Source organism: Scatophagus argus, chromosome 11 (assembly GCF_020382885.2).
Source record: "Scatophagus argus isolate fScaArg1 chromosome 11, fScaArg1.pri, whole genome shotgun sequence".
Taxonomy (NCBI): Eukaryota; Metazoa; Chordata; class Actinopteri; family Scatophagidae; genus Scatophagus; species Scatophagus argus.
In genome coordinates, this window is record NC_058503.1 from 7,260,179 (window position 1) to 7,287,048 (window position 26,870).

Genomic DNA, 26,870 nt, shown 5'->3' on the forward strand with positions numbered 1-26,870 from the left:
CATCATTTGTCTCTGCGACCATTCCTTTGACCAAACGAAGCATTAATTCAAATCATAAATCTGAGCTGATTTAAATCCGAGGAGAGTGAGGGAGAGACAGAGGCCCCTGTCTGACTGCCTGCCCCTAATGATTTATTTTGTACATTTCTGCGAGCGAGAGATTTGTCCATACTCACTGACAGGTCACCTTCAAACGCCAGTGGCAGACTGTTCATCACCATGCAGACGAGCATCTCATCGCTGCGAGTAAATATTAAAGGAAAAGAATCCAATTGATTGTGGATGGGGCCGAGAGGCGTCACTGCCATATATTTCACTCAGAGAGCTAATGCTGTGGCCCATGCACCCACACCTAGAGCTGCTCCCCCTTGCCAGAATTATGATTCTACTGGGAGCCCGTGTGGCTGGCTGTGGGCTCAAGGTTACAATTTAAATTGTAAAAAGATAAAACAGTTTCTTATTAGCTCCACTGCCATAGCCTTGCTGTTGGTACTCACATTTATCTTTATTTCCATGACCTCGTAGGCTCGTATTCTTTTTTTTTTTTTCTACATACTCCATTCTCTTGGAGTGATGACCTCACACTTTATGCATTTTGCATTGTTAAATCTGCTTAGAAACACATCCTGTTTTCATCACACACCATAAGCTCCACGGTGTCAAGTATTACTGATGAAATGTATTCAGGAGTCAAGCCATTTATTGCATTAAATGAATCAAAACCTCCATTTAGCAAGCAAAGCTACAGGGATTACATTTGGTTTAGACTTTGGAATGGACCCATGAATCCGCACTAACATATATTATCATTCTCTTAAATGCACTAAGTGGCTCTGTGTGATATTACTAAAATCCTTCAGCATTTTAGGGCTAATAATTAATTGAAATGGCACATAGTGAAAAACAAATGCTCTCACAGCAATTCAATTAGACCTTGTTAAATGCTGTTAGCTTTGGGAAACTGTTCACATTTTCATTTAGCTATTAAGAATGTTTTTTTTTCTTTCAACACAAAAGTTTAAAACTTCAAGAGCAAATAAAACTTACCTCACCAAGGTGAATATTTAGAGCGTAGACACACTGAACAAAAGCCAGTCTTTAACCTTTTATTAAGACAACAGAAGTGTAGTGGAAACAGTCATGGAAGTCTTTGGTTTCAGACAAGCTGTATGTGTGAAAGATTACTTATTACCTCTGGACAAGAGGTGTTTTTTGATTTCTTTCTTTGTATTTATTTGGCTTTCTTTAGGAAGGCAAAAAGTGATTTCAGTTAAAACTGGTGAAAGAACAAGTGATTAGGATTTGGTTGCGATTCAGTGACATAGTCTGACCATAGGCCACTCTAACAACTGAAGAAACTGTATTTCCCCCCTGACAAATCAGTGTAAGCCACCCCGATTGTCCCCATTTAAAATTCTTGAAAAATCAGACTAAGACTCCTAGAAGAAGTTTGTTCACCTCTTCAAGTTCGATACATCATATCAGTACACTTAAATTTGAATAGATGTTTATGCAGAAGTGGATCTTGATGCAGACTAAGTGTACAGATATTTTCCATTTCCAAATATCACATACATGATTTGCAGCCTTGCAAGACATCCGAGTCTGTGCAAAGGCACATAAAATTCTTTCTTTTGTGTGAGTGTGAACAAGTTTGTGTGTCGTGACGGTGTGTGTGAAGGGCATCCTCACCGACGCTGGAGCTGAGGTCTCCATTCTCTCCGTCGGCCCCATGGTGGTTGGCGTTGCTGTGGTAGCTGCTCATCGCCTCCAGCTTGATCTTCTTGACCTTCATGGCCTCTGCGATGGCTGCGTTGGCAGCCGCCGCCGCCGCCGCTGTCAGGCCTGGGGAGAGGAGGCAGAGGAGACAGAGCGCTTACAGACCCGTTACATGTCTGCTGGGGCTGAGCCACCGCACCTGCAAAACCTTTCAGAAACCTGCTCTGGCGAATGAAAAAAAAAAAAAACAAAAACAAGAAAAAAAGACTTCTGAAAATAATAAAACAATGAATAATTTTATGGACTATGGGGAGCTACGAGATCACAGCTTGGTTTTTCATCTTCTGACGGGGGATATCTTCACAGCAGGTTATCATGCTGATGGGATGAATCCCTGTGTGTGTGGCAGCATATGATTTTTATGAATGTTTCACAGACTCTGGTATTCCTCGCTGCTGTATTGATGTATCTGTACCTTGATGGGAACAGATGCAGTCAAGATAATAGTGCATGATGCAAGCATTTTGTGTGTATAACTCATAAGACACAAAGTATGTGTGTGTGTGTGTGTGTGTGTACTGTAACAGAGGCATGGTGATACAGTGTGACATCAGAGAGTTCAGGGAAAGATAAAAATGGAGATAGAATGTGAACAAATACAGAGAGAGAACTGCGTCTTACAACTCTTCTCATTGAGGGTATTTCAATGATACTCTAATGTATTCAGCAGATCACATCGCCCTGAATAATGCTTAACATTGGTATTCAGATTCTTCATGGCTACTGTATATGCTGTAGTGCCTCATAATAACAGGGCTCTTCTGAAAATCAAGGCCAATAATCAAGCAAAATGGAGAACTATAAATAATGTACGAAGGATTAAAGTTCTTCTTACTCTTTAATACTTGTGAATGTCTTTGAGTGTATTAAGTACTTGAAGTGCCATGTGTGAAAATTAAATAAAGAATATGCTCAATAAAAAAAAAATGTGAAGGAATCCATGCAATTCACTATCACCTCAATTATATTCTCAAAAAGAAACCCAATCTATTCAGGGCCTTGCAGGTAGGAAATTAATGAGGCAACGGGCCCAAAGACCCTATTAGGCATATGGGCACCAAAAAATGTATTAAAAAATGAGGATAGATTATAACTTAGTGTGATGTTTGTTGTTTTGTGTTGTATTGTTTATAAGACATAAAGATAATGTTTTTTTTCTGTGAGTAAAACATGAACATGAACAGTTTACAGAAAAGAAATACAGAAATATAAAAAGTTAAATTTTGCATCCTGACAGTGTTACCTCTGCAATCTGTAAGGCTCCACAAATGACTGTACTGTTTCTAACAATATAATTACGATACATTCCTTTGTATGCATATTGCTTGAAAAATTCTGACAACTTGCCAAATATCTTCCAGAATGTGACACAGATTCTCCTCAGGCCCGGGGTTGCTGTTTTCATGAGCAGGGCAAATGACTATTGACATCAAATCTGAAATGATCATTCACATTTTCACTGCCATGCCTGACTATGGACCGAAATAGGAATATCTGACGTGGTAGTCCACCTCGATCTAAACCGACTTGATATGATTGATATAGTAAGTCTGAGATTATACACATGCGTATGCTGAGCACACTGCAGAGATCATAAACCATCGGTTTGTCATTGTGGTATTTCCAGGGTTCTGGTGTGTTGAACGTGACTGAAATCTTTATTCATGAGGCTGGTCTCAAACAGCAGGGACAGATAGTGGTAAAGCTCCTCTAGGCCTGGTGTGTCTCAGGAGAGTCCCCCGACTCTTGCCAACCCCAGAAACAAAATCAAAGATGCAAGGAGAGAAAAAAAGATACCTATTAGTGGAATCACTCATATCCACAATACAGTACATCACCTGCCCTTTTACAGAGGCTGCATATAGTGGATATGCAGGTTTACCTAACGTTTGACGCAGAACAAGGCAACGTCTGCGTTTATCATCACTAAGCTGTCACGTCTCCGTGATGGGACTCAAGAGCAGCTATTAGCCATGCATCTGAGGGGAGACGCGAGTACAAGGAGAGGTAGAAATCGAACATGTGGCTCTAATAGATACATGCGAGCATGCGCACACAAAGACACAAACACACTGACAAACATACACGCAAGAACATACTGGCCTGGGCATCCACTCCTCTCATCCCCCAGCTGATAGGCAGATGGCGAGAGTCACTCTGAGCCACTGACATGGAGGTGCATATAATTTAAAGCCTTGTTTGCATCTTAAAATACATCAGGACCATATTGACGTACAGTATACATCATGTCAGCCAGGGCCCTCTCGTTTGCAATGGGCCCTGGCTGCTGTTCAATATGCATAGGCAGAGCAGGGGGAAAAAAAAAAAAAGACGCCATTGCCTCATAAGAAGGTGATACTTCTCCACATAATGAATGTGGCCTCTGCCCAGTCTGAAGGTCAGCCTTCATTTGTGTATAATGGGCAAGAGTCAACTGTTTTCCAAATGAGACGTATGCAGAACAGACTGCCGAGTAAATATTGAAATCACCTCTGGGCTGTTTGTGTGATAAATTCCCCCCACAAATCAGGTGCCGCTCAAAGGAGTGCCGCAGTGGTGCTTTCTGATGCACTCTAACTTTGGCTGTGAGAACACTGTGCTTTATTGCACTGCAGCCTGTGTGTCCTCACTATTTCTTTTTTTATTTTCCTAAACTACACTGTAAGAACAACAAAGCAAAAGAGGAAACTAATGCTTGAAGAAGAAATGACATGTTTTGGTCAGATATACAGTTAATAGAGTAAATAAAGGCTAAGCTATTGATTTGTACCATTGTGAAACAGATGGAATGATCACTTTTCCATTTTTCACTCATCATCCTGCTCCAACCTCCACCCTGTCTTTGACTAAGTGACACACTCCATAAATCGAAATCTTCCTTCTGATAATTGTTTCATTTCACCAGATCAATTGTCATATCCACATAACAAACACCTCAATAGAGTGGATGTAATAAGGAAGCCAGGAAGATGTTGGCGCCCAGCAACAAGTCTATTAAGCCACTAGAAGTCTAAACGTCAACAAGCCCAATCCCACTCAGTGCTAATCTGCATTCATTACTATGCAAACAAAACAATCCAGCCTCATATATTCTTTCAAAGTCACCTTTAGATTCAGACACTTTTCTCATATAGACACTTGGGTAAGTCAGAATCCTCCTGAGCAGCAAACAAACAGCACATCACGGCCGCATATAGAGAGCCACACCAGTCAGCGAACAGAAAAGGGAACATTTCGACGAATAGAGAATAGCATGGCACTGTCACATGGGGAGCACAAAACAGCAAATAACAGAGACAAGGTCTGATGGTAGCCCTTGGAGCAGCTGTCATATTAAATAATAATGAAGGATCTATTAATATGCAAAGGAAGCAGCAGCCGACTGGCTTAACGCTGTCATGCCTCTGCATATTGTCAGGATCTTCATCATTAATTAACATGCTAGCTGCCCCATACCTGCGCCAATGTCAGAACATTCTTACAACAAACACCCCAATGCCTATGCCTTCCGCAACTAACTCGTATAATTAAATTAAAATCAGATTAACTTCACATCAGCACACAAAAGACTGACTTTTACAACTTTCTCTAGCTGCGATTACAAAAAAAAAAAGAGAGAGAATAACTAGAGCTTATCTGTTGTGTTTCTGTTCTGCCCCCTGTTAGGCACTGCACCATGGGCAACAATGAAAACACACTTTATTTATCGGACAAGCAGGATAAGTAGGGAAGAGACACTCCATGTCAATGAGCATGGCCGCCTAATTTTATGCATGGACTGGTGGCAGTACAGCAGTGACAAACTGGGGTTGGGAACAACGCGACTCTTAGGTACACTGCACCACTTGAACTGTGCTATCCACATCATGACAAATTTAGTATCAATTACACAGCGCACTAACCTTATGACAAGCAGTGGACTGAAAGGGGAGGGGTAGAGGCACAAAGAACTGACACTAAATTACCTGGTGCATACTGGATCTATTTTAAAGCAGCTTGAAGTGGCACCAGATTAGATGATCCACTCTAGAAGCTGACGTGCTAATTGTGCATCAAAAGAACATAAATATTACAATATGTCTCCACCTACAGCACCAGCACTCTGAGGCACTGGGATCCACTCACATGCCTGTACAGTAAGGCAGATCCAGACAGCATTAGAAAATATTGTTTTTATGGGTAAAGTACAGGATGCACCCCGGTTAGATGTAGGTGACATTCATTTCTCTAATGGTAAATGCAGTACTCTTACGTTATTCAAAGGTTGAAGCCATATCCAGGACATAAATGAATTATATTGAAGCTGCTGCTTAAGTGGTGGCCAGAGTGTGAGTGGAGGCCCTCTCCACTTTAAAGGAGATGTCATCTCAGTGTGGTGTCAGTCCACAGCAAATAATCCGATTTGGGGGCCAATCTGCCTGTAATGCATCAGCAACTGGAAAGGCTCCAGCACAAGCCCTCCCCCATGGGGGGGCATGAACGAAAGCATGCACTCATTCAGACACTCACACATACACACATGTGCTTCAACACACATATGAGGGTATTTCCTTAAATGGAATCCTAAGCATATTAAGATGTCCTTTTCTAAATGGAACTGCTGTCAAGGGCAAAGATACATATGTTAACAATGTGTTTCACATAGGCCTCTCTGGTCCTGTTAGACTGTGAAAAGACGTCTTTCTACTGTGGTGAATATGGTCATAGATTTGAATCTAATATGATGAGTCATGTCTAATATTTAAAGAAAAAAAAATTGTTGTAGTGTTACTTGTGTGAACAGAGCAAATAATCTGTGTGTAAAAGTGTAATTTGTAAATATACATCTTTAAAATTCATATCTGTAATGTGGATTTTTTAAATTTTTTAAATTTTCAAATCACAACTTACACAAATAAAAAATATATCTACACATCAGTTAACATTAAATTAATTAACAAGTAGCTGAAAAGCATTTGTGAATATTAATCGAACATTTACAAATTTCAAACTGGCATTTGTAAAAACCGTTTTTATTTGTTAATCAAAATGGCATTTGTGGATCTCAATCTTAGCTCAAGCTATCAACGACTTCTACAGACTCTACATCTACTTTAGTAAGGGTTCATAAGATGTGAATGAAAATGGAAAATATATGAGTTGGCTGGCGCTCAGTAGCCAGATAACTGCCAACTGAGCAAGCCTACTGCTTTAGGGAAGTGAAAGTTGCCACAAGCAGAAATGTGTATGAGTATGTGTGTGCTTGATAATATGCAGAAAACTGTCACACAATAAAATAATGAATAAATGTTACTTGTGGCTGATTATAAAAAAACAAAAAAAAAAACAAACCACAAACCAAAGTTCAAAGAAAGACTGCCTGCTTTTACTTTGGAATGCAAAAATGGTGTCAGCACAGACTGGCAGAAAGTTTGCATAAAAACTATATGAATTTTTTTTTTTCATTAGTGTATGGTGTTTTATTTACAGATGACATATTTATATTGTCATACTCCACATCACTACAGTTTGCATGAAGACAGATAACAAAATACCTGAAACTGAACAAACTGAGGTAAGAATCACTTCTGTCATGTCAGGCTGCCCTCGAACACTATGAGATTAAGTAATTAAAAAACACTCAGTGTGGAGCACCAGGTGAGCCCTTTTGCCAAATATGAGCTACAGTCAGCCAGTCCTGAATGTTAAAGAGACCACCAGCATTAGCAAAGTAACCCAAAGAGACATGTAACATGCAAGTGTGTGAACAAAACATTTCTGTTTCGCTGTCTCTCTGCAGCCCAAAATGGTGCGGCGGCTTTTTCTTGGAGGATTGGTGGAGCCTTGGGAAAAGTCGCCTGCCCACATTCTGCCTCTGTGTGTGTGTGTGTGTATATGTGTGTGTGCAGGCGTTAACTCATCTGAAAAATGAACTAATATGACATGACGTGAAAGTGTAACTGTTTGAGACAGTTTCTCAATGTCGTTTTTTTTAATCATCAGTCAGTTTATTTGGAGATGACAAGGCAGATCAATTAGTCGCCTCCTTAGATGCTAACTTATGTGTGGTCAATTATACTTAATTATTAATCTGTCAGAATCTGTAAATTCCTTGACGTTTAATGCTTAATACTATAATCGAAACATAAAGAGGTTTAATCATAACACAGAAATTGATGAGAAAGTTCTGTCTTGCCTCAGTTAGGAAGCTTAAGGCAGTTATGAGAAGACCAAAAACCTCAATTACTTTATCTTTGCCCCCTGAATACCCTGACTAAATGTCAAGATCACAGAGTCCCTCTGGGCTTAAAGGGGATGATATCAAAAGGCTTTTCTGTTGCTTTATGTTCCACTAAATAACACGGCTCTTTCTCATCATTGTCCTTCTCTGTGTTCACTTCGGCCTTTAAGTTTGCCTTCCATACTACAGCGCAGATAGCCAATGACCTCAGTTCAAAGCGCCAGCTTGTGAGCTTCCATTGTACTGAATCACAAGGATGGCCCAATCTGTGTTAAATATTGAATTTCAAACACCTCACTGACGCTGCTGTGCTGCCTCTTGGAGAACGAGGAAAAAAAAAAAAAATGACACTTCCAGACTGTTTTTACAGAAAGGGAAAAATGTGTGAGGCAGGATAATTACAAGTCTGTTAAAACTGCCATGCACCGAAGTTTAGCATGGAAAACAGTTGGTCAAATGTGTACTGTACACTGAACGAGCATTCAAAGAGCTCCGCTCGATGGCACAGTACCATTAAAGACATATCAAGAAGAAGAGCAAAATATGCAAATCAGAGCACTTACAGCCACCAACATCAAAGTAGTCACAATGAAGCCAGCCACAAATAGAACAAAAGCATTAGTTGCAATAAGACTTGGCCCTGGGGTAAGTTAGGGCACAAACGGTTGTTGTTGATTCTTGTGGCGATAAGCTTGCTTTAGCATCACCACTGCCTATGTACATATACCAGTGGAGTGGATTTAATCGCACTAATTAGAATGCACTCAAGGCAAAATGCAACATCTACTGGAATAATCTGAGAGAAAAGATCTCCACTCCAATTTATTCTCCCCCTCTTGGTTTCCGGGGGTTGAGCAGAGGATCTGTTTTTGGTAAACGAGTGAGCGGCTGGTGTCTGGTGGTTGGGTGCATGTGTCACTTTGGACTGGCTGCCATTTCGAGGACAAGCTGCGGGGAGGCCACTAGTGGGGAGGCTGTGTGTGTGTGTGTGTGTCTGTGTGTCTGTGTGTGTGTGTGTGTGTGTGTGTGACAGGAGGAAAAAGAGAGTTAGAAAAGACCCAGACAGAGTGAATCAGAGCCTTAGCAACAATGACAGAGCGACACAGACTAAGGCTAAACCATACCTGTGGGTGGGATCATGCCAGGGGACATGAGGCCAGGGACTGAGTGGGGCATGATGTGGGGGTTCTCCGGTGATGTCACACTTTGAGTCCTCTTTGGAGGCCGACCGGGTCTGGAGCTAAAACGGCGTGCAGAGAGAAGGAGGAGAACACGGATGAGAGACGAGAAGGAGACTGGCAGAGGGAGGAGGGGGTGGTGTGGGTGGTGTGGGCGGTGTGGCAGTGGGGGTGTTAACATTTGAAGCACTCCAGAACGCAATTCCATTCCAAATAGCTAACATGTACTGTAAATAAATTTCTTTTCAAGGACAGTTGCTTTCTGCAGCTCAACATAATAGACTTCCATAACTAATTAGATTACACGGTGAATTCATTTCCTTTATTGAAGATCAACCACTTTTTGATGCATAATTCATAACCCGTACCTCGTTACCTGTTCCTCCGTATTAATATCCCCACACTATTTGAATTGCCTCGTTTGCATATGCTAAAATCCAGTGCGCGGCCCTCGGCCTGGAAATTACATGTTAACTTGTTATAATTATTGCAGTCAGGCCACTATTGATTTATGAGACTTTTAAAAACCAAATATGTGTAGTTCTGGTAATGAATGATATTTTAAGGTTCTTCAGGAAATTAAAAGGCAATGGCTGCCTTAGGAAATGTTCTGCTTGCTTGATTTAATGCGTGCCTTAGCTGGAAGGTGGTGTGACAGAGTGATTCAGACCTGTTGGACGGTTCTGATGGGGGAGTTTTATTACACCAAACGAGGGGCACAGATCCAGCCGTGATAAATGACTGTGCCACCTTACTGTGGAGGAGAAAAGGCCTTCAAAGCAGATACACCCATGACTTTCCACACATCTTACTCATTCACTTATTAATACAGCTTGGAGTTTCAATCAATACCTACTTTGCTGGCTTATAGTAACAAAGAAAAGCCTACAGGGTGAAAAAAAAATGCAATGAGGATATAATGAGGGGTCTGAGATCCTATAGAGGTATATTCTGTATGAACAAGGAGCTAGATGTCTCAGCTGAAGATGAATTATGGTGACTTGACACAGGTGACATATTGGCTTCATACATTATTTCACATACATTTTCAAGCTTTGCCAGGATACTAAGTTCTCTCTAATATGAACTAAGTTTAATATATCTTTTAAACACCATAGGGTTTCCATTGCATGGTGAAACTGTAGGAGGACAAACAGGAGTGTGTTTTACCAAAACAAAAAAAAAGGCAGGAAAATCAATCGGAAATCAAACCAATGACGTGTTTAGGAGACTTCGTTCATGTTTATTTTTATTCTGTTAATAATATCTGAAGGGGTGTGCCAACATGCTTATAAAATTACATTTTGCTGGCACGACACTGTATTTTAGATTACTTTGTCATGATTTGAATCATTGTCAAATCATTTCCAACATGATTATTGACTTATTGGGTTTTAAAAAGAGTATATGAGGTGTTTATTATGAGCGAATGTTTCACATTAAATTAATGTAACCAACTGATGAGCTGTTATGATTTTTTAAGGCTCAGTCTGGACTTTATCAACCAGTACAGTATATGAGGCTGTTTGTGTTACAGTACATTTCACTACATTTCCCAAAGGCAGTATCTACCGAGTGATGCAGTGTTTTAGCTCAGATACCACACAGCCTTAGTAGCTGAATTTATTCAGCCGTGCCTTGTGAGGTTTATTTACCTCAGTCCTGCTAATAGAGTGCACTCACTCTGTCTGTCTGAATGTGCTGACTCTCTCATATACCGGCTCTGGAGGTTTTAGGACTAAAAGCAGACCCAACAGTGTCCCATTGGAGGGAAAACACAAAAGTGATAGAAAGACGTAGGCGAGAGGCTGAGGAAGAAAGAGAGACAAAGGGATGAAGAAGGAGAAAGAGAAAGAGAGAAAGAGAGAGGGGTAGGACAGAAAGAGAAATGAGTGCCGGCTCAACCTAGGAACGTCTGGAAATGTAATTCCTATTTCTATAGAAGCACCTCTTTGATCTTATGAGAGGGAGAGATCGCACACAGTTTTGCTGTCATCACTTTCACTTGTACTCTGGCTGAATTATTTATGAAAGACCTCAACAGAGAGTATGTGATGGGTAAAAGGCTTTTTTACCAACAATACTAAAAGCAAAGAGGCCCTCAGATGGACAAAAAATGTCACATCAACCTTAGATCATGTCAAAAGATGTGAACCCAGGTACAAAGACCCAGCAAAGTAAAGGTAATGTTTAAATAGGCTGCAAGGGAATCTGTCGGTGTGTTTAAAGGGATTGCATTTCAGCTACTCTCTCTGCACAAATAACACTGGCCAGCCATGAAAGCAATACGCCAACTGAACAGGAGCTTTGAACTGAGGAACCTCCAAGCAACAGGAAAGCCTCTCAGAAATGAAGGTTACCGTTTCCTTTTCTTATGACCGAGCAGGGCTCTAAATTTACAGAAATGGCATGTACTTTATCACACAGGGTGTACCGTGACTTGTTTCCTCTCTCAATCCATGTTTTCACAGCCATGTGGCTCATTTAGTTTTGTTGCAATATCTCTCAACCATATGTCATTCAGTTCCTTGAAATGCCGCAGCTGAGGCATGCATGCTAACACCAGTGCAGATATGCTGTGGTCAGAGCCATCCAGGCTAATAAGCTGGGTCCAGAGAGGAACTCAACCTGGCCTCAAACAAAAGAGCCAGGCTATTTATCAAGCAGCAGATGCTGATTCCCTAAATAGCCTGGCACAGAAAGTGCTCCAAACTAGGCCATTATTGCACAAAAAAGAAAGCACAACTGGATTTCTGATTGGAATTTTGGTACTCCTCATGTCTTAGCTGCTATTGTCTTTTCTAATCTTTCTCGCCTTCTTTTCATTTTCCATTCTCTACCTAAAAATGTTTGAGAAAATAAGAATCTCTGGGGTTTAAAGTTGGACTTATTTGGACAATATTATTTCTGTATTTTAGGTCAATCATGAAATAATTTTATCCCCTGCTTTATTTGTATTTATACTTAAGATATTCAGGACCCTCATATCTCTGGCTTCAATTAAGGAAACAAAATAGGCCCCGCCAACTTTAGGCTGGGGCCACAAATATGTTACACATCTATTCTCTCTTTTTTGTTTCGCTGCCATGGTGAAAAGAAAATAGTGGTGAACTTTCCCTGAACCAGACTTCCTTTAATGGCCCGACTGTGTGTTGACCCAGCAGAGTCGGCTGGAACCTGATACTATCCAACACACTACACTGCACAGGCAATCAGATTACACGGGGCCCAACAATACACTCCACACGAGTCCAATTTCAGCGCTACAATGCAATAAAAGCAAAATAATTAAATTCACGTTCTCACCCCGTTTACAGGAAGCCAACACGAGGTGATAGGTATAATAAGAGGTATAATATCGCATGAGATATCAGGACGGTTTTTGATCTCATGGCAAAATTCTGACATCTCACTATCAGACTCGTTTCTGTCGACGGAAGCAGTGACTGAGATCTTATTACCCAGAACGCCGTTAATGCAGTGATTATGATCTGTTATAAATCAATTGAAACCACAAATGTAATGTTTAGCCCAAGTGAGCACACTCCCTTAGTGGATTTAGTTACACACAAAATCATCTGCTCCTCCCATCTTCGGATATCTTTAGGAATTCAACCTGATTAAGTCAATAGTGAGTCCAGTTTGCAGAGAAAGAGCATAATATTGTTTCCTGGTGGTTATGATTGAGCCATTAACCTTTTATCTCAGTCTTTTGTTTGACGTTTCTAAAAGGTAAGGATGAAGATATTTATTCCATTTCCGCCCAGTCGGCCAAAACAAGCGAGTGAATCATTCCGTCTGGGGCTTGTGTAAACAAAAGGCCTCTGCAGGTCTCTGCCAATCAGGCCTTATAAAATATTAACCCAATGTCATTGCCCTTTTAAAATCTCTCACCTAGAATTCCCTAATTGTTCCTTTTCTTTATCTCTCCAGTGCAGAGAGTAAATAAATTAACAAAATAGCTTTTATCGCCCTGAGTAACCTTTTAACTGAAGGATTATCTGGGGTTTATTTTTCATTTCTCTCACAGCGATAGCAGACCATGCCCCATTGATTGGTTTGCTGGGGTGGTGACCAGCCATGAAAACAAGGTCTTATTGATAAAACAAAGCAGCTCCTTACCTCTTAAGTGCCAGGTCAGGCAGAAATTCAGAGGCCTCAGACCAACAGGGGGCCTGAATATGCTGAGTTTATAGTTTTTTTTTTTTATTCAGTTCAATCAAACTATTTAACAATATGCACGCAACTGCCTTGAGAGGTTAACTATGTTTGTTGAAACACAAGGATAACACGGCCATGGTGTATTACTACCAATTTAAAATCCCCACAGATAAGACAACAGGGTTGGTTTAGTCGAAAAAGAGGAAATATTCGACTTTAATTCTAGAAATTAGAAACAAGCTCGACTGTTTGCTCTCTCCACTTTAAAGAAAAAGCTGCATTGGGCCAATGAAAGGATGACTGATGGAAAAATGTGTAAAAAATTAAATTCAGGTTACTGTCAAAAATGACAAAAACATACTCTGCACCTTGGATTTGTGGTGGTAACAAATATGTCAAATTAATTATCAACTGACTTCGAAGTTCCCACCTTCTGCCTTCAGCTCTCTGCGGTAACATCAGCAAACGCAGAAGCACGGATAACATCTCTGCCCATGCAAACTAACTGATGAGGAACCAAAGAGTGTTTTATTAATTATCCACGTGTTTCCTTTTGAAGAAGGCATCTTTTTTTAAACAACTTCCAACATTAAACATTATTTAGAACCAAACAGCACCTATTTGATAATTGATTAATCATCTGAGTCATTTCTGAGGCAAAAATGTCTAGTCTCTGGTTTTGGCATCCTAAATGTGCAAATTTGCTGTTTTTCTCTGTTTATTAATGAATACAGAGTATCTTTTGGGTTTAATCACGATGGGGTGAAACAGCAATTTGTGGTTATCAGCTTTGGCTTTAGGAAATTAAAATAAAAAAAACAACAGGTCATTTTTATATTCTCTTACATGTTAAAGACCAAACAATTTAAAAATGTTTTAAAATGTATTGATACATGTATTTATAATGAAACTAATAGCCATAACATCATAATAACCATAATAATGTGACAAAACAACACCACTGAAAATAACAGGAGCATGCTGCCTTCAACAAAAAGGAAAAAAGATGATTTATACTTCCTGCTGACCTTGGCAGTCTATTGGCTGTGATGATCATAATCTCAGAGTCACAGTGTGATACATGGGAATGTATTCACTCATCCATCTTTTTCATGCATCCATCTATCCTCACCCTCATCTTGTATCTGTATTTGCATTGAACCTATTCTTGGATTATCTCAATCAGCTTCCCCTTGCACCTGTCAAACACAGCCTCGCACAGGTAGCCACATCACGCTTATCTGATCTAGATAGGTGGATTACAGCGAGTTTGTGAGTGCAAGGAGAAAAAAAAACACACACTTTTATTTATTAGGGGTAGGAACAGCTGCATCCGCCAGCAAACTATGAACCTTTGTTACAGAACAATATATCACAGATCAAATGGTGTGAAATCAAAGGCGGGAGAGAGTTAGCATCAATCCCACTAAAACCCCTTTTAAAGTGCTGTCTGTGCTCTGATCCCTGTGTGGACTAATGTGCAGGGTTGAGATCAGTAGTAGTTGAGAGAGAGTGGGTGCCTTCCTAGTGTTTTCGTCCAGGCTCAGGCCTGATTAGAACCACGCTGGGTGAAAGCGTTGCAGAGTCTGATGGTGCAGAGGACACCAGAGCCAGTCGCACTCCTTCTGCTGTCCCTAGGCCGGTGTCACGAAACGACAGACAGGATTCAGGAGAAAACCGCTGTCGCAGTAGCTACAAAGAGCTTACTCTTGTAATCGCGTTCTATTAGAGCTGTTTGAAGCCTCTCAGCTGTGAAATAGAATCTAAAACAGATCTAAAACACGATAAATTGCTGATTATTCCCCTGCATCATTAATGTTAAAAGCTGATTTCATAATTGTATGTCCCATAACTACAGAGTCCAAGATTGTTTAGTATCACATCAACAGACTGTGATAATGAGTAAGCAGAGTTCCTACATCGCGGGAACTGATGAGGAACGCCTAATTGGTTGACTTTTCCATGCCTAATGGATGATTCTCTTAATTAAAAAGATACTGTACCAAATGTTAGAAATCAGATAGCGCTTAAAGTAAATGCAGTTAATCAAATGTATGAGAATGAGCAGTTCCAGGAAAGCCTAAATGAGATTGGTAGATATGATTTTGCTCCAATATTTATTAATTGCAAGTGCCTTTGGTTAGCAAAACAGAACAGGTCTTATCTTCAAACTGCGAGGAAATTTCATCTAACCACTCTCACTGATCTCTCTTTTTCATGAACCGCGATGCATATGAAACAAGTCTTCAAAACAAGGCTTTAAAAACTTACCCAGTCAGGGTGCCTTTGAGGATATTTAATTAAAATCTAATCCTGCATTCATTAAGGCTCACATAAATTAAGCTGTCATTCATAAGATTTATGGATTCTCATTTGCATATTGCATACAATTCATCAATTACTCAAGTATGAAAGGAGTGCATTTCCCTTGGAGCTGCCTGCTAGCCTGCCAACATTTGAAATGAGAGAAAGAGCACGACTGTCAGGCATTCACTGCAAACTTTTCCCCACAATGTCTGTGCACTGATTAATCTCATTTTCTAGGCATCCCTTACAAGATTGTACACAGTCCAGCTGCACTTTTCAATTATTTCTCCTGTCCTCTCAACTAACTTTGAAAGCAGGACAGGCGAAATGTGGACTGGGGGCTACTTTAGTCTTTATGTATATAACATGTCTTTTTGCCAGGGTAATCATAAATTAGAGAGAGGGGTTTTAGAGATCCTAATGGAAAGGAAATGTAGTAATTTTATTGCAAATCCCATCAGGCAAATATTCTGCATGCTATAATAGCATATTTCCTGTCACATTTAGAGAGGAATACATCCAGCAGGCATTCTGACAGAGGGAGAAAGAGCGAGAGAGAGAGACAGAGGGGGAGGGTGGAGGGATGAGAGAACGAGAGAGTTGCAGAGAGAAAACAAAAGAGAGGGGGAGAATCTTAGCGCTAAACACATAAAAACTCCCTTTTTGGACGTGAGGCTATGGGAAACACAGTATGGAGTAAGTGCTTAAACCAAGCCAAGCGTAAACACATCTAAGATAAAAAGGTCAGGCAAAAACAAACAGACCACTCGCGAGGACGAATGGAATTAATTGACTCATTAATATGCATGGCTAATAAAGCTCAAAATCCTAAAACAAAAATCATTGTCAACCATTCCCTTTTAATGGCTCTTATTTTCAGCTTGAGAAGAGCTAGTCTACAGGGTGTATCAATCTTAGGAGGGGTGGAGTTCCTCCACCAAACAGGCCTGGGGTAACCTCGGTGTTGTATGCTCATGTCCTCCCCAGCAGACAAAGGCAGAGTTGTTCTTGTGGAGGGATTAATTGAGAATTAATCCCAGTTTCTGGCAGTGGAACAGACCGGCAGTTAGAAGTGAAAGTCATCCTGAAGGGTAGTTAATTGGTTCCCCATAGCAAAAGCTTTGGAGAACAGAAATCAAGCTGCATTTTCATTAATCCTCCCCATTGTTTTGTGAAATTGTTGTGGAGAGTGACTTCAGATAGAGTCAATAGTTAAGGCTTTTAATTTGCTTTTAATTCTGCCAGTGGGGTGACAATTAACAAACCCCAAAGAACAATAGCTGTGAAAATTATGCGTTCGATTGACTCTAAATGACTCTGAAATCAAAAACCGATAAGCAATTAATATACTGTACTCTACAAATGGTAAGTACCTCCAACATGCTTGATGCGCTCCATCTCGCTCTGTCTCTCCCTCCAGCTCTCTATCACTCTCTCACCGCTAAAGCTTTTGAACTTTGGGAATAGCACCACCAGATTGTCGGATGTGATTAATTTCAGGTCTAAATGGACACAACAGACAGAAAGGGTGATGTAATCATAACACGAGGAGACACAGTGACTAACAGCAGAGATGGAGGAGGGAGAAAAAGCAGTGTGTGTGTGTGGGGGGGGGACTTAGCACAAGATGTAGACAAGAGAGACAGCAACGACACACAAACACACTCCAAGTTCAAGCTAAACAGGAAGACCATGGTGATTAGCATTAATTGCACTGAGGATTGGAATCCTGTGTGAAACATTAAACAAAAATTATCTACTGTTTATTCACTTTTTTTCCAGATTTTTTTTTTTTCAACAATTAATGAAAAGTAAATACATGGAGGAGTTCACAAATGATCTAGGGAGGAAAAGAAATGTTTACATAATCAGGAAAAATGTTCCTGTCTTCCCCCTCTTTCTCTGTATACACGGAAAGGTTAGGGCTCGAGCCTGTTTCTCGCTGTTTCTTACTGTTTCCCCATAAGAAGTAACAGTGTCTGTTCCCCCGAGTGTCGACTGCTGTGAGTGTTTGCATATTTAGATACAAGCAGCCCTGTTTATGCAGCCGCACTCTTGGCTGCTCAAGTTCACTCCAACGCAAGCCCTGATCAATTTGGCCAGCTGTGCTTTAAATGCTGTTTACAACAATAACATCGTGGCTAACAGAGCAGAGCCTAGCGTGCACACACACGCACACACACACACACATACACACACGCACACCACACACTTCCCAGAGAGAGGGAGAGAGAGAGAGAGAGAGAGAACTTCAGAGGAAACCCCCAGCCTGCACATTCCCAGACGTGCATTTGTACTGAGTTAAAGACGAATCAAAGTCTGACTCCTCTGCAAGACACGGAAGAATTGGATTCCGTCTGTGTACATCTCTGTGATCCTCCCGGAAGAATCTCCGACTGCGAGCAAAGAGAGGAAATAACAGGAACACAAACTTGAGTCCCACCCTGAAGTGGGCCAAATTGAAGGTGGCACGTACCAGTTACAGGCTTTATTCCTGATGAGTGACTGGCACTGAGCACAAAACATAATGTCAGGCTCACTGAAATCCCCACATACATGACAACTGCTTTCGACAGGCTGCCGTGCGTTACACAAATAACTGGTTGAGATACTACATTCCTTCAGACTTCACAATTCTCTTAAAAGCTTGATAAGAGAATGAAAAAAAAAAAAAACTCCATTTAAGCCTGGCAGGCGAGCAAATAGGCCTGCTCAGCAGATAGCAGTGAAGCTGCTGGTGTCCTCTCGCTTGATGATATAATTCTTAATGTACAGCCTGACTAGACATAAATCTTTACCCAAGCATCACCTCACCTGAATTCTTTTCTCTCTCTCTCTCTCTCTCTCTCTCTCTCTCTCTCATGATGAATTGTTTGCTACATCTCGGAGACTAAAACCCTTCAACCTCTTCAAACCCGGGTTTCTAATAACGCGTAGGTGTTGGGGAGAGGTGACAGCATGATGAATATCACAACAGACAGCTCCAATATGGGACAATTTTACCAGATCGATATCTCACTGCAATATCAGAGAAAAGGAGCTGATATTAGTCTACACAGTGTATTACAGATGGGGTACATTTCTTCTCCCTGCACTCCCAGTGAACCTAGGCTATATTTCATCCATGTCGGCAATGGTTTACACACTCACAAATGCTTTGGAAACTAATCATGGCATGGTAGCCACGCCAGATGCATCTGCTTAAAATTATCCATATGTGTGACGCGCCTGTAACCCCTTTGTTCAACACGAAGATGGACTTGCAAATAAACTGTGAATCACATTAGAGGATGTTACAGACCATTATTTCTAGTGAGAACAAATGTTTTGTCACATTCTAATAGAGAGATCACGGTTCTCATGTGGGAGATGCAGCTTTCAAAAGCAAAGCCAAGGCAAAAAGTGTTTCTCACTTTAAGGGAAAAAAAACAAGCTGAGAAGTACACAGTCAGGCCACGAATAGTGAAAGTTTCTTTGAGTTAAAAGCTGAAATGAAGGTGAAAATATGGGGCATTTGCTGCACACTAACTACTCAGTGCACCACCAGATAACAATTCCACATCACAATAACTGAATCAGGTTTCATACAGGAATTTCACCTCAGTCCTTTAAAATGTTGCCGGACAAAAACAGGGAGACTGATAAGATCCACGATTATTAAAGTCTGCGTAAATCTGGTGACATTTTTCTATGGAACAGTGATAGTGAATTTTGGTGATGAACAAAAGTTGCCAGTGGAAACAAAATCTGAATTGAAAAAGGAAACACTGGCATTGGAACTTTTGTATAAAAATATTTTGTGCTGAAAAAAGTTCCACTGAAAAATAAAACATAGATAATAATAATTATTTATATTTTCTTTTAAATATATATATATATTTTAGGGGGGGGGGGGTCGGTGTGACTGTGTTTTCACATGGACAGGAGAGTTTTGAGGGGGAGGCACAAGAAGAGTGTGATTAATATAAAATAACAATACACGCTAATGATTCACTTGTCATCAATCATTTTGCCAGGTTTTGTTTTCCATGTGCAAGTTTATTTATTTATTTTTTTATCCTAAATAGATTCAAAAGCATTTACGATTTTTTGCTAGGAAAGTTTTAATTTCTTTATGCACTTTAAGCATATGACATTGTGACATTGCTGTCATGAGTGTTGCACCATAATTGCAACATCAAATCAACAGCATCAAATTCTTTATCACAGATATAAATAATGATTATATTCATTACAACTTCCAAAATCAGAATATCTCTTAAGTGCTTATTCTATGAGCAGATGTACAAAACTCCCCTATCGACTGAGAGAGCTCAGCGCACACACACACACACACACACAAATACACAAAGCACAAGCAAATTACAAAAACATCATCATCATTTTGCAAACATATGCCAAGCATTTAAGAAACAAAAATAAAAAATACACACAACACAACACAACACAACACAACACAGAAATGTGCTGTAAATACAAAAAATTACAACAGATGTTTCCAGAGGAAACTGGTGCTGACCACAACTTGGACACGGGTGTTGTTGCTACAGTTTGAGACAGTTTGTTGGTTAGCCACAAACAAAATGTTTTTTACTCGCTATTCAGAGGGCCAATGGCTAATGTCAGTATAGCTAACATTAAGGGCAACAGCACACAGTGCACAATATATACCTTGTGTTCAGACAGCACAGAGAAACTAAAACCTACCTGGAAGAAAACATAAAGAAAACATGAATGCTTTTAGTCCTATTTTGAACATGTGTCAGTGTTGCACTTCAGTCTTATGTGGCCGAAATTAGTATTATAACAAACACTTGTTTGTAATAATAAAATGTTTTTGGCAAAAAAAGGGAAATAAAAACAACTTTTTTCACAGATAAAAAAAAACCTTAGAAAATTGATCCAACAAAACTTTTTTTTTTTTTTCCAGTGCCAAACTTTTTTGGGGGAAAAAGAAAAAACTTTCTCTCACTCACTTCTCAGAGCTTTTGTAGTTTGACAACTTTTGTGCTTAATAAATGTTCCAAACAAACATTTTTACACACACACATAATTATGGCTTGTGGGTTTCATCACAGTACAAACATTTACCGAGCCCTCAATGAATAAATCAATCACAAACTCTCCCTGACAAATTAACTGACACAGTTCTCATTGTCAAGCACTGTGCAATAACACAGTGGTCAAGTAACGTGTGACTGAAGAAATAGAATAAGACACCTTTTACTTCCTAGGGAGACAGATGCATACAGGGACAGAGAGACAGACAGAGGGGGAGGAATGACAGAGAGACTGAAGGAGAGAGTGCAGACGTTGCTGATATCTTCCCTCTCCGGGGGGCCAGGGCTGAGGGCCCCTTTGCTGTCATCTACAATAGGACCAGCCTTTTTGTGAGTGCCCAAGGTTCCTGAAGGGCTATTAATGGAACACAGCATCCCTTGTGCAGAGAACTTGTCAGTGTTTCATTAGAGACTGATAAACATATAATACATAAGTGTCACACAGTGCAAGTGCGGTGCAGCGGTGCAGCGGTGCAGCGGGAAGGGAAGAGGATTTTGGGACTGCGGCACAACAGCCATTCCCATGCGCTGCACTGACAATACTAATGACGTTACAAACACAAGGAGGTGTGCAGTGGACACATCAAGACCTGAGGAGCATGCTGTTGGCATTACAGAGAAGAAGTCTATGACTGGGGTGCAGTTTGGCAAATGTTGAACTGTATAATCATCTTAAACAGATCTAAGTAAGAAATAAAAAAAAAAAAAAAGAAGGTATTCTTGGGTCGATATGAAGCCAAGATAAGACAAACTAACTCTGTTGTTCTCTTGTTGCAGACTGTGCCCAAAAGAACAAGAAAAAGAAATACATCATATTCAATTAAAGTTCTTTTTTTGCCACTACAGAACAAATCAGCCCACAGCTGGGACTCTGGGTCTAGTTCACAAAGTCCTTTTGATCATTCTGTGGCAGTAAGAGAGTTTGGAGTCCCATGGAGTACGGGACCAAGCTGATCTTATTATGATAATTGGGATACATCAACTTCAGATAGCACTAATGGAGTGAGATTTCAGTGATCAAGAGCACATATTTGACTGTAGAAGCAAGTTCACTTTTTTAGGAAGAGTTATTATGCAATGCTCTGGTTGTGTTCCCTGTAGGGAGCTACTGAGACCGCCGGCACCAGCCGGAGTATGCTTTTAGCTTTGGTGTTGGAAGTGATGCTACACTCTGTGACGTTTAGCACGGAACAGAAGTGTTACTGCAGTGAAGTTACATCTATTTCCCCCTGAGTGAGTAATTGGTTACCATGACCATTAATCAGTTAATCTTCTCTTTTTACCCCCTCTCTTCAACAGAGAAATATCAGAGGTTCAATAATTAAAAACGTGTCAGGTGAAAGTCCAATGTGCTTCCTCACACTGTATGTTCTCACATTCCCTGCTTTGTTCATCTTATTAACCTCCTCTCCGCTCGCCGCGCCTTTAAATGAAATCTTTAGCCCCTTACATGTGAAATTAAAACTGCCCTCCCTTGAGCGCTTTTAATTATTCTTCTTCAGGAGAAACTTCCACTTCCACTTTTGTCAGGGCGGCCTTCTTTCTTCCCAGCCGCCCTTTCCTCACTCCCACTCACTGCCCAGGTCTGTCATGCTTCACTCCTCCCTCCAGTCCGTTACTGCCCTTTTTTTTTTCTCTGTTTCTCTTCTTCAGCGGGTCTGTTTAATTCTCACCTTGCTCTGCCCTTGTCATCAAGCCGTTGAAGCACAAAGCCAGGAGCAAGGGAGTGTTTACTCATTTCCCCACTACATTACCCCTCCTATTAATCACCACATGGAAACTTCTGGACACTGAAACATCTCTGCAGTCGCTGCCCCAGCTGCCCCCTCTGATAACAGGGCCAACTTTAAATAACTGGCATGCTGAAAAATATCTTGTATTAGTTTAAACTTACTAATATAGTCCACTGTGAACACCAGGTTCTGGACAACTTGTTTATCCAAGTAAACTCCCTCAAGCCAAGACTGTCATTTTGTTGAAGGGTTCAATATGTCAAATATTTGAAAATCACTTTTTTTTAATGCCTCAAATTATGCCTTTGTGGAAACATAATGATGGCTCCTGACAAACCCAAAGCTGAAGTAAACATAATTTGGTTGACATTGAAATGCATGATACATTATGTGCACACAGGACGGGCAGAGGTTAGTGTCTCTAATTAATCAAATTTAATTGCATGTAAATTGTATTTTAAATGTAGATGAGGGGGAAAAATTGTTGTTTTTCGAGGAGAACGCACCCTCTTGTGCTCTTGTTCTATTTTTTTGAGATGAGAGACTAGAAAAATGAAGAGTTTGTTTAAAAAAAAATAAGCTCTGCCTTTAGCTGCTGTCTAATACTGAGTATTAAAAACAAATAAATAGTGAGAGAAAATTTGATTCAGAGCCCTACATTGTCCTTACTGCCCTGTGAATGAGGCAAAGCTGCTGCAATGGATTCTTATGAAATTCAATTAACACACCAACAGCTTTCCTTTTCTCTCCTGCCCTAATTCCCACATTCCCGCTGAAATGACTGCATTCCCAGCGATTATGCTAACCGCTTGGAGTGCACCATAAATTCACAGGTCTGGGAAAGGCTGTAACGAGAGCTCCTTAAATATGGGAAGGAGACGTTTGAGAAGATGGATCGCCGTGGGCTAGCGGTCGACCGGCAGTGGGCAGGGAGAACTTGTTTGTGAAACACATGCTACTGGCTGCTATACTGCCTCTAATGAGGCTATGGACATAAGCAACATTATCATTAATGATTGAACCCCTCCTTTTCCGGCGTTCTCTTCATTTTCTTTTCTTTTTCTGCCACAGCCCCCTGTCCTTTTGCAATTACTATTTTATTGGATCGCCCAAGGCGTCAGGCTGCATGTGTGTCGGCTATATATGCGAGAAAGAAAGAACCCAAAATATTTGAAATTCAAATAAATGAGTAATGTAAATACTTTTGAGAGAGTTTACCCAGTGAACAATGGCCCCTTATGAGACACAAGTGTGACAGAGGGAGAGAGAACAGGACTGCTGGTGTGGGGATCGCAGCGGTGGGGGCTGGAGGGATGATCCAACACAATGTGGCCCTTCTCCTAAAGCAACTTGTTATCAGGCGCTACGCAGAGCCCCCCATTCAATCTGCATTTAAATACATTTCAGTCCACTCACTCATTTGCATTCATTTCTCCCATTATATTTGAAAATGGCCAAATGTCTAGCCAGCACAATGTGGGAGCCTATCACCGGCCAGGGGAAGCCCACACCTGATGCCAATTTAGTCCGCTTGGATCTTTTCATTGCCATGGCCTGATCTGACAACTCCAGCTCTTCCCCATCCAGGAGACTTTTCAATTGGATCTGCTTGTGGTGACAAAATTGTTTTGCTCATTGAGTTTTTCTTTCTTCTCCTGACCCCCTCCCACCACCCCCTTTCCATCTCGCTCTCCCTCTCGCATCGTCACTCCCTCCGTCTGTGAGTCTGGGTGTCTATTTGGGAGCCATGGGAAAAGGAGAGGCAAATGATTCTCAGTGGCTTCTGATTTCCACTATTTGTTCAGCATTAGGCCCACTTATCTCTGAAAGAAAAAGCAACATGTGGAGAGAAAGTGACAGGCAGAAACTCACCCTCACTAACAGGCCTATTGTGTGCTGAAGATCTGCATTCAAACACAAGGGGCCCTCTAACTCTTTCCCTCTCTCTCACCCTCTTTCTCTCTCTCTTTCGCTATAAAACACGCACATACTTGTGCATAGACCTCTGTCGCAGTCAATTACTGCTGCTAATCTGTACTGCAATGGAGAGTAAATATTTCATTTCTTTTTCAAATAAACAGTTGGTCTGAGCCCATGAAGTGTCATCTATCCTGTGAAAAGAGCGGTGACGTTCACATTCAATTACACCAAAAAACCGCCAAGCTTCTGAAGTGGAGTTTTTTGTGCTGAGAGCACACTACTTAAATCATTAGACTTGGTAGCAACATCTTGAGATGAAAAGCTGAGTGAAGAGCCAACCATTTACACTACAGCACCTTTTCTTCGGCCCAAAAACATTCTGTGAGCTTTGCCTCCGCCTCTCCTTCCTCTTCCTCTATGATGGTCCCTTCCCTCGCTTTTATGCCTCACAAAAAAGTTCATCGGAGTCGGTGTCTACGCAGCTCGGCAGAGACACACAACACTGTTTTCTCCGTGACATACTAACTAAGTAGTGTTGTGCGAGATTAGCAGATGAAATAATGCAAGGAGCGGCGAGGGCAGGAGGGGAGGGGGACTGGCGGGGGGTTGACAGAAAGATCCCAGAGTCTACTGCTCATTAATCACTGCAGCGTCTTTGACCTTTCATTTGCCAAGGGCGCAAAAAGAGGAGGAGGAGGGTGGCCGCTGCTGCTAACGCTGCCCAGGAAAGAGGGAGGGAGAGGGAGCAAGAGTGAGGGAAAAAGAAGCAAAAAGATGACCAGGAGACTGGGCGGTGATAGAGAGATATGCTGAAGTCCAGAGAAGACATCACAACACAGTCTTAATGAAGAGTGAAATTAATCAGCTTCACGGGCTGTTAGATGAATCAGGCATTTCCCAGCCCCTAGGTGGTATCAGCTGCTCTACTTCGCTCGCCAGGCCTGATAAAGACCGATAGGCCCCTTGCCCATTTACACATGTTATTAAAAGAATTACAAAGATGTCTCCTCAGCTCCCTCCCTTCACACCAGCCTGGGCTTTGGGAACTGGGTGCTGGAAATGGCAGGGGGGTGTGACATTAGCGCCAGGCGAATTTTTAGCATGTGGATGCTCAGCTCATAGTCACCAGGTGGGATGAGAACAGTAGTGGTGGTGGTGAGAAAAGCTTGACATACTCCAGATATTGACAAGAAGCGAGTGTGTATGAGTCTCACAAAGAGTGAAAGAGAAGAGTAACAGAGAGGGAGAGAGAAAGTCGTGCAGCTGTAAAAAGCTGGATTGGGACCCTGCGTTTGACACTTGCGTGCTGATTGATATATGGAACGACGCCTGTTATACATCATTACATCTCTATTGTCTGTTATAACTTGGAAACACACTCCTGTAATTAGATAATGAGGTCTCAGTGTTTCACAGTGAGAGTGCCGTAAAAAAAATACTCTGGTCCAAATAATTAAGAAACAAATAAACACGAGAGAAAATAACTGATCATGCTGTCTAATCAAGTGAAAATAATGACACTTATAAAGAATAAATACAGAGGAAATAAGTGATACAAAAGCAGTATAGTTTAGCATCAAATATGGTGGGCAGTTATTAAAATACATTTAAGCTTATTTTTAACCCTAATTGATGTTCAAGGTTAATCTAATCAGACCAATCGTACCTCTGAAGAGCCTGCTCCAATTTAATTGGCTATTTTTATTGCCTCAGTGAGATTTTAATTGAAACCAAAGGGGATCTAACAACAACTGTGACATGTTGATGTCTAGGGGATAGTTATAAATATGTGACAAAATATGTGCATTATTAATGTGATTTCTTAATGCATTATTGTAACGTGTCCCCAGAAACGCAGAGATATTACTTTACGCAACAAGGAGTGTGTGTGTGTGTGTGTGTGTGTGTGTGTGTGTGTGTGGTGGTGGTGGTGGTGGTGGTAGTGGTGGTGGTGAGGGGGGGGATAATCATTTCATCCTGAATATGTCAACAAAATAATACAGAGACATTTTCTTCTGACTGCAGGCAAATCTAGAGATTTAAATCATTAACATTGCAAAGAAAAATTTGAATTAGTCAAAAGAAAAGCTAGAGGTTATGCACAGTGCTATGAAAACTGTACAAGCATGAATATGCTCTTCAGAGAATATCTTGAGACTGCTGAGAACACTGGCCTTCGTCGAGTTTGTACAATGTTGATCTAAGTGTTAACTCAGCCATCTGCATATTCAAAGCTTTTCTGAGGGTTAACATCTACGTTCGTAAAAGCAATGACACCGCAAAAAAGCGTCACTGATTCAAGAGAAGAGATTACATTGTGTCTGACACAGGTGTGAACATTAGCATGAGACTGCTGGATCAAATTCTGCACTCCAGCAGTAGCCATTGATGATATCGATCAGAATCACGGCTACTACAGCTAGACGTGGGCCATCAGCTGGCACTATCTCCTCATGGAGATTTGTGGAAATTTTCTCTTAAATGTGTATGAATGTCTCTTCATTTTTTCCCC

General features: G+C 40.9%; 1 protein-coding gene across 2 annotated transcripts in view; it reads right to left on the reverse strand.

The window, feature by feature from the left end:
* Nucleotides 1–26,870, reverse strand: part of dachd (dachshund d) — a 92,741-nt gene that overhangs the window by 35,524 nt on the left and 30,347 nt on the right. For both annotated transcript variants that reach the window (XM_046403528.1, XM_046403527.1), the window contains exons 2-3: nucleotides 9,124–9,239; nucleotides 1,693–1,845 (exon numbers count right to left, since the gene is read on the reverse strand). In XM_046403528.1, coding sequence (XP_046259484.1) covers nucleotides 1,693–1,845; nucleotides 9,124–9,239 — 269 coding nt within the window. The remainder of the gene's footprint in view (nucleotides 1–1,692; nucleotides 1,846–9,123; nucleotides 9,240–26,870) is intronic.